The sequence below is a fragment of the Peromyscus leucopus genome, chromosome 14 (genome assembly GCF_004664715.2).
Source record: "Peromyscus leucopus breed LL Stock chromosome 14, UCI_PerLeu_2.1, whole genome shotgun sequence".
Classification (NCBI taxonomy): domain Eukaryota; kingdom Metazoa; phylum Chordata; class Mammalia; order Rodentia; family Cricetidae; genus Peromyscus; species Peromyscus leucopus.
Window position 1 is genome coordinate 52,802,488 of NC_051075.1, and position 9,175 is coordinate 52,811,662.

At 52.0% G+C, this 9,175-nt stretch overlaps 1 protein-coding gene across 1 annotated transcript in view; it reads right to left on the minus strand.

Moving 5' to 3' along the window:
• Ltbp2 (latent transforming growth factor beta binding protein 2) overlaps positions 1-6,007 on the minus strand; it is an 86,836-nt gene extending 80,829 nt beyond the window's left edge. The window contains exon 1 of the mRNA XM_028876692.2: positions 5,440-6,007. Within this exon, the coding sequence (XP_028732525.1) occupies positions 5,440-5,927 (488 nt within the window). The 5' untranslated portion in view covers positions 5,928-6,007. The remainder of the gene's footprint in view (positions 1-5,439) is intronic.
• Between the last annotated feature and the right edge of the window lie 3,168 nt (positions 6,008-9,175).

Sequence of the window (9,175 nt, forward strand, 5' to 3'; positions counted from 1 at the left end):
TATATGCCAGTCACCGTCCCACGAATTCAAACCAGGAGGAGTAGACTTGGCCAGGCCCGTATGTGATCAGACTGAGTGCTAAGTGTGAGACTAAAAAAACAGGGCTCTTGGGTCACTGCTCAAGAAAGGCTTCCAGGGTGGCAGCTGGTAGGAAGAGGGGACATAACAAAGCCACCTCTGTCCAGGAAGCACACTTTTCATTTGGGAAATGTAGTTTAGGGGGGCGGTGCACCTGGCTCTGACACCTTGATGAGACTTTAACTTTTGCTCAAGTTGGAACATTTACTCCACTTGTCCAAATGTCATCCTCAGAAGTCTAGAGAGTGCCACCAGCACCAGAAGGTTCTCTAGCCCAAGCTCTCCATCCGCAGACCCCAGATAACCAGACAAGTGAAATGCCCCAAGAAAGAGTACTCCGGAGAAGACAGGAGAGGCTGGTTCTGACTCACTGGGCCCAGTCATCAGGAACAGAAATGAAACAGGGTTAAGAGGGAGGGAGAGGTTGGGGGGCCAGAGGCTGGAGTGGGTGGCCGTTCCTGGGATCCTTGGGGCCAAGATGACGAGCATCTGGTGCCGCTTAGGAAATTGTTTGACATTTGAGTGGACCCCAAAGCTCGTGCGGTTGTGGGAGTCATACAAAGAATTCAAAATAAATTCCTAAAGCCTGCAATGGCTGAGGCCCATTCCTGGCCCTTGGGCCCAACATTGTGGGGCACGGCCTCCCAGGGAGCTTTCAGAATGTCCCGCTGGCCAAGAGCTTTGTCTTGCTGGCTACCTCCTCAGGCACCATCCTGGTTCCATAAAGTTCTTCTCCCAATCAAGGCCTGAGTCACCAGACCCCAAGGAGAGAGCTGCCCCCCATCCCAGGCCCAGGGCTTTCAAGAATATACCCGGGGGAGAATGGAAAAACAGTCCATCATTTGGAAGCCGCTACCCCTTGTGGTAGTGACAAGCCACTTTGTGGGTTGAAAGGTCTTTGAGAGAAAACAGGCTGCGCGCTCTGGGAGTTTTCTGAAAACCAGCGCCTGTGGGAACCCAGCACAAACCAAGGAGCCTTCTGCCTCGGAAGTCACAGCACAAATCCTGCCAAAGAGGGTCCTGAGCCACGCATCAACCCAGATGCCCTCAGGATGGCTTTACAGCTCAGAGTTAGGAGGTCAGCGGTCAGGTCTGCCTTGTCCGTCTATAGAGGAGTCCTAAGGAATGTCAGGGCCAGAGCAGAGACTGGCCAGAATCAAAGGTTGTCAGCAGAAGGGATGGGACGGAGCTGGAGGACTACCTAAAAGAGACTCAGATACTCAGTGGACATCTCCGAGGCTACCGCAGACCAGCTGGGAGGTGACTGCATCTGTCTTATGTTTGCCAGCCTTCCAGATCAGACATTAGCTCCCTCCTAAGGTTCCCCTGACAAGAGTCTGGCTTCCCCTGCGCTCACCACCATCCTTTTGTAGTGGTGGCTCCTGCCACCGGGGTCCACTTCTGTCTTGGGTATCTCAAAGGTTCGTTCCTTTGTCTCCTTGCCTCTGTAGGCTGACCCAGTGCCTAACACATGGTGTCTATTAAATGCTCCTTTTAGTCACCCAATCCAGTGCTCCCTCGGAGATGGGCTGAGCAATGCTAAGGGTAGGAAAGGGGATGTTAGGTTTATATGACAGGCAGACTCAGCAAGACCGACTCATGGCAAAGAAGTGATTTCCTGTTCCATGATTTTTGTACCCTACTTAGACAGGTGAGCAGGTCTCCACTGAGGCTACGTCCTCATGCTGGGTCCTGCCCCTGGACACAACCAGTCCACTTCTCCACAGAAAGAACAGGCCCCAAGGTTCAGCTTCTAGAACAATGGGTGGTGCCTGACCAAAACTGAAAAGCTTCTTTCTTTATTTCAAATTCTCCTACATTTATTTTCTTTTTTTGACAAATAGGACTACTTTAAACTTGCAATAATGATACAAAGTTTCCTTTTAATTATGGATTTATTTATGCAGAAAAATGAGTCAGGCTCTGTTTGTAATGGTAAAAAAATGTAATTCATCTAAACATCCAGAAACAGGAGGATGGATAAATAAACTGTGGTATATTTAGACAAGGGAACAATATACGACAGTTAAAATGAATAAATCTGAGCTGTATATTATCATAGTTAAGTCTCAAATGCCTAATGAGGAAGGAAGAACATTGTAGGGGATACAATAGGCTATCATTTGTCTAAGTTTAGAATATGCAAATATCTAAGTTTAAAATATGCAAATATCCAAGTTTAAAATTGCAAATATCTATGTTTAAAATATGCAAATATCTATGTTTAAAATATGCAAATATCTAAGTCTGAAATATGCAAATGTCTAAGTCTAAAATATGCAAAAATTTAAAGTACAATATTATATATTCTATGGGTATTTACATCTGTTGTAATAGTATAAAACACACCTTGGAAATATTTAAATCCAAAGAGTGGTTCACTACAGAAAGAGGGAGGCAAATTTAGAGAAGAAATTTCAACTTAGAAAAAACCTGAAAGTAAAATAATTTGTGAGCTCTGTTACTTACAATACCTTTTAGTATCCATCTAAAATTTCATAATTTACTTCAAAATATATGACATGGAATTCTGTTACCTTGATAATGTATCGATGAAGAAGAAAAAAAGCTGGCAAGGTGGCTCATTGGATAAAAGCCCTTGCCGCCAAACCTTACAGCCCAAGTTCAATCCCTGGAACCCACTTGGTGGAAAAAGAGAAAAGAAGAGAATACGAAGAAAATACAAAGATGCTCTGCTATGAGGCTGGTTCAAAAGACACTGAGCGCTGGGAAACAATGGCTTAATAAGTCTTCTGTAGACTGCTTACCTCTGCACCTCAGACATTTAGCACAGTGCCTGGCACATATTTTTTTTTAAAAAAAATACCCACTACATCAAAATTTCCATAAGGACAGGACTCATCTGTCTTGTCCACTGCTATACCCCCAGGGTCCAGCACAGTGCATATTGAAGGAATTCAAAAGTTAAAAAATTAAGAAAAAAAAAGTTTCAACTAGCTATGATGTGCAGTTACACATCCCACCAGCAGATGGCACTTGGCCCCTAGCTCTGACTTCCACACAATGGCCAGGATGGACAGGGATTAAGGAAGTTAAGAAATGATTTTGTCCTTCAGCCCCTCCCCAGGGGATGAAGAGTATGCCAAAAGAACTCATTATCAGCCGGGCGGTGGTGGCACACGCCTTTAGTCCCAGCACTTGGAAGGCAGAGCCAGGCGGATCTCTGTGAGTTCGAGGCCAGCCTGGGCTACCAAGTGAGTTCCAGGAAAGGCGCAAAGCTACACAGAGAAACCCTGTCTCGAAAAACAAAAAAAAAAAAAAAAAAAAAACTCATTATCAACCAAATGTGCAGGAGACAAAAGTGAGGCATCAGTCAGCACAGGTGTGTGTCTGTGTATATAGCAGGTGCCCCTGTGGGTGGCACCCAGTCGCTTACACACCTGTGCATATCCGCCCGCTTGGTCTTGGTGACAGTCTACTTTGCTTCACTTTATGACTCCTAACAGCACCTTCCAACACACACACACACACACACACACACACACACACACACAGCACACACACACCTAAATGCCTACAGTGTAAACTCCCCTATGACGGCCAAACTTCATCTCTAGCCTAAGCCCCTGGCTCCCCTATAAACAGGGTTTCATTCCTGCCCCTGGGCAAACCCCAACGGTGAAAAGCCCTTGTTCTGAGGCAGTGTTGAGTCAGCCTGACCTGGTCATCTCCAGGTGACACTCTGGTCCTTCTCATCTCCTTCCTCATCTGTTTTCTACTGAGCCCCCCCCCCCCGGGGGGGGGGAGTGTCCCAAGTCACAATATCTCATCCCTGAGCCTCTCCTACTACATTGCACTGCTCCGTGGCACTTAGCAAACACTTCCGATACCTTTAGAAATACGTTCACCAGCACATACTGCTCATGCCTCCAACTTGATTTTAAGTAACTGAGTTGCCCTTCCAGCAGGAACCACGCTGTGTTCTGTGGTTCCCCGCCTCCTTTCACATGCTCAGCAATATGTAATCATGCAGTTGCCCGCACAAATCAGGCAAGCGGAGAAAGCTGAAACGGGGCAGGTGTCCCATTAACTCTCCTTGAATGGTCCTCTGTAGGAGCCACTTATCAGCGTGCGGATCTGCGCCCTGCAGACTTTGGGCTAGGCCTCTGAAGGGCAGCAGGGAGTCCATTCACACTCAGGGAAGGCCAGCTATGTGCAGGCGCTGATCTGATGGGAACACAGAAGAGAACAAAACCCTGCTTTCATGGAACTCGTATAAGTCTGAGCACATAAGCAGAAATAGAAATATATACATGAGGCTATAAGGAAGCATGAAATGGGGAGGGGGCAGAGCAGGGGTGAGACACCATGAATCCTGCTGAAATACGGGAGAAGCGTGCTGCAGCCAAGGAGAACAGTCTGTCCAGGAAGCAGAAGATCCTCGGTAGTGGAACTAGGGGTACAAGCATCGGGACTCTTAACCTGGGACTAAAACCAACAGGTAAATCAGGCTCAAACCAACGGCTGCCAAAGCCCCTCCTAGGCTTACCCTGCCCAGTCGGGCACTGCCAGGTTATTGTGCCCTCATTCCAGAGACACCTGGTTACTCAGGCAAGATCCCCAACCATTGTAATTCTAGGCAGGGTGTTGCTGGGCAGGGGAGGAGGCCCTCCTTCTGTGGTAATAGAATAGAGTCCGGGGGTCACAGCGAGAGGTGCAAAATAATTAGTTAAAGAGTTGGAAGGAGGCTCGGCCTTAAAAAATGTACAAACAGTGCTGACACAGAGACTCCCTGGCACACACACACAGACCCCGTCCCTCACACAGCGTCGGGGCAGCCTTCCCCTCCAAAGAGCTCCTAAGTCCTTTGCATAAGCCCTCTGCGTGTCCCAGCAGCCCCGAGCCCGGACCATACACTTGTCTCGGCGCGCCGGCTTCGCTGCCAGCCCCTTCCTGGAGATGCATCTGTCTTCGCGCCCGGGTGTCCCCACCCCCCACCCCACCCCCTCGTCCAGATCCTCCACCTACTGGCTCCCCGAGCCAGCTTAACCTTCTCTGGGCCTCAAGAACCCAGAGCGCCCACCCAGCTGCCTGCTCCCCACGGCCTCTCGGATCCTGGCAGAGCTGCCAGTCGCTGAGCTGATTAGCCCAGCACAGAATGAGCTAGAAACGCACAAGAACTTAACGTCGGGGTTCCGGGTGAGCTGGTGTCCACGGGAAAAGGATAGTAGATTTATTCTTTTCCCCCCAAACTTTTTGAAAGCTGGTTCTGAGCCCCGGCTTCGGAACCTCAGAGCCGTTTCTCTCCAGTACTGAGGACAAAGGGACACAAGTCTCCTCTGTCCCACATGCCAGTGATGGCATGACTGTCCTCCCCACCATTCCCCATCCAGTGCTCACCCGGTGAGCCGCCCCTGCCGTGCAGCCGCGGGTCGCTGCGGGGTCACCGGGCGCGCGACAGAAGGCGCGGCCCGGGCTGCTGGCTGCTGCTGGCCCTGGGGACTGCTTCTTCGGGTCTGGACAGGTGGCTGGACTCGACGCAGCTGTTGGGCACGGAATGGCCTCCTGGCCTCGGCCTCAGCCTCGGCGGGCCTCCTGGGGCTCCGCTGGCCCGGCTGGTTCCACTCCGAGGGCGGCAAGCCGGAGACGGGCGCATCAGGCTCCCGGAATAGACTGTACACCTTGGCTGCAGCCGCTGCGGGGTGACTGCCCACAGGGCGCCACAGCCGACTCGCATCCCTGCTAGCTGGTTCATATCTCCCCACGGAGTCCCTCTGGGCATGACCTGGCCCCATCCAAAGAGCCAGGGCGAGTGGCAGAAAGCCCCTCCAACACATCCGCAGGACGCGTCCGGAGCAGCGGGCGGTGGGGGTGGTCGGAGCTCTCATGGCGCCAGTGTGGCTGCAGAGCTGTGGGCACCCGAGACCTCGCGGGAGATGCTCTCCACCGTTCACTCCACGGACCGGCCTGGAGGCTCGCCCCTACCCGTCTATGGGGGACTCTGAAGCAGCCGTCTGGGGGGCCCGGGGGTTCCTGGGCAAGGACTGTATGGCGTGAGCTGCCTGGGCTGCGCACCGAGCCCGTGTCCACTGCACCTTCGCGCCCGCTCCCCGCTCCCCGCACTGCAGCCGTCTGAAGGGGAACCGGAGGGTTTTATTTTTGGAAACCACCCCCTGCTTTTTCGTCCCTTTTATCCACGCCATGCCCCCTCCTCGGAGGGACAGCTCGGCCCCCTTATTACGGGAGACAGGAATTCCAGCAACACCCACTTTGGCACCGAGAAGCGAGCGGGCGGCGAGGGGATTAACCCGTGAGGAGCTGCGGGCGATGACGCAGGGCGGACCCGGGGACTGGAGGGACAGATGGGCGTTTGCCTGGACAAGCGCACCTGAGCCGCCGGTCTCGTGTCCTGAGCCAGCTCAAACTGTCCACTTATCCTGGATGTATTTCCTGCTTCTGGTCTCATGGACCCAGATTTGGAACAAGGCTGCTTCTCTGGCCTGAAGGAGGCTGGGGAAGGTACCCAGACCAGAGTAATGGGGACAGAGCCTGAGGCATACGCGCCTGGACCCGTGTCGCCTTCTCCCCTGGCCTCTGGGGGCGCTAGGCGAGAGTACAGGTGTCCCTGGGGCAGCAGCCAGGAGCCGGACGCCTATGGGGAAGGTCAACTGGGGGCGCGCGCCCCCTAGTGGAGCTGGCCGCACCCTTGGCTGCCCTGCCTTGTAGAGACATGCTCTCCCATCCGTCTCAGCTCCTTGATCTTAATCAGCTTCCTGTGGCGTCCAGGCTCGCCCTGGGACTGTGGTGATGATGGCTGCCGCTGGAAGAGGGAGCCTCTTTTCCCAAAGGTAGACATGGAGCCTCCTGAAAACGGTGACTAAAGCAGCGCATGGCCGACGAGGGAAATGAAAAACAGGCCGGTGGCCTTTGGCTCTTACTCCCTGGACTCATGTCACAGCCCCTCATTCCTTCCAGAGATTTCTCCTAGTGAGACTGGATGAGCCTCTGAGTGGTCCCTGATGGGCTGGGTTCTTACATCGTGTATTGACGGGGACAGCAATGTCGGTTACCTCCCATGCAAGCACCTTCTCCAATCCGCCGTCTTTCTCACCCATGTCCCCTGCCCCAAAGCCTAAAAGCCTTGGCGGGGTGCAAATATGGCTTTCCTGGGCATGTTTACGCAGCCTACTATCCCTTAGGGAGGCAGAATGAAAGAGCGGGTAGAGGGCACCACTTACAACTTCCGGCACCAGCCTCTCTCCTCCCAGAAGCCTAAGTAATATCTAATTGGAGAAGAAAGCCTGAATACTTGACATTGGCCTACAAAATCCTCCATGCCGGGCTGGCTCTCTGGCCTATCTGAGCTTATTCTTGCTCAGTATTTGTTAGACGGCGTCTGCCCTGGCCCTCTCCACTCTGCAAACAGTCCACCACGGTGTCCATTTCCCGCCACCTGGAGGGAGTGTTCATCTCCAGGGGATCTTCAGGATGGGCTCTTCATTTTAAATATCACCCCCTAGAGTGGTCGTGAGCGCTGCTCAGCTTCCCAGGCCTGTGAAGAAATACCCAAGGTTACCCACTTAAAAAGGAGAAATCATTTCTTTTGGCTCACGGTTTCCACCCTCGCTGGTTAGCTCCATTGCTTTGGGGCCTGTGCTGAAGGAAGGCAGAGGAAGCAAAGAGAAAAAATAAGGGGCCAAGGTCCCAACTGTCCTTGGAGAGCATGTCCCCAGTGATCTAACCTGCCTCTCCTAATCTCCACCTCCTCAAGGACTGTTACAAACCAGTCATCAAGCCTTTGACATATGTCCTTTGGGGAGAGATTTCAGCACCAAACTGTAACACCATCCCTGAACCCCTGGTTTAGAACAGCCCTCATACCTCCAAGTCACCACGGTCTCACACACCACCACCCGGCTTTATCCTCATGGCTTTACCAAGTTGAAATTATCTTACCATTTGTTGACTGTGCAGTTGGCTCAAGAGACAGAACCAGACACTACCCTGCTTTATCTCCATGGCTTTACCAAGTTGAAATTATCTTACCATTTGTTGACTGTGCAGTTGGCTCAAGAGACAGAACTGGACACCACCCGGCTTATCTCCATGGCTTTACCAAGTTGAAATTATCTTACCATTTGTTGACTGTGCAGTTGGCTCAAGAAATAGAACTTGAAGGAGGGATAGTCAGCTATATTCCTGTCTCCCACCACACAATAGTGAGCCTTCTTTTCCTACTTCTTTTTTTCTTTTTTTGGTTTTTCGAGACAGGGGGTTTCTCTGTGTAGCTTTGCGCCTTTACTGGAACTCGCTCTGTAGCCCAAGCTGGCCGTGAACTCAGAGATCCGCCTGCCTCTGCCTCCCAAGTGCTGGGATTAAAGGCGTGTGCCACCACCGCCCGGCTTCCCTACTTCTTTTTAAAAGATTTTAAAAAGTACTTTCAATTATGTATAGGTGTGTGTGCCTACAAACAGGCATGTGCCCATGAGTGCAGGGCCCTTGGGGGCCAGTGGTATAGGATTCCCTGGAGCCAGAGTCACGGGTGGTCTGTGGGCCCCCTGGTGTGGTTCAAGGGACTGAACTCTGGGCCCTGAGGAAGAGCAGCAAGTGCTCTTCACCACTGAGCCATCTCTCCAGCCCCATTCTTCTCTGCTCTTCATACACCTCAGGCACGGTCCTAGGCTTGCCTCTTCCTACCAGATACAAGAACTAAGATCGACTTTTAGCCACTCAAGAGCCTGCTCTTGTGCAGGTCAAAGGCTCATCCAATTTAGTCAATATCATATCCAATTTAATTCTCTTCTTCTCCCCTCTGCTCCCCACCAATAAGCTGCAGGCCCATAGTGGGGAGGGGGGGTCTGTTCTTCAGATTCTCCTTCTACACTATGCTCTGCTGGGTCAATGTGCCATGGGGGGGGGAGTCAGAGAAAGAGTAGCAAGGCCTTATTTAGCAGGTGCCCAAGCACTGGCCATCTCTTTTATATGGGCTGGGGGCGGGGGGTGGGAGTTGGGGCTTCCACCCTGAACTGTTATAGCAAAGTAGTCTCTAACCAATCTCCTGAAGATCCTGCATCCCTTGCCCCAACAGACATTCCAGTGCTTGCCAGGCCAAGCAGTGGTAAGGAGGCCACTTACT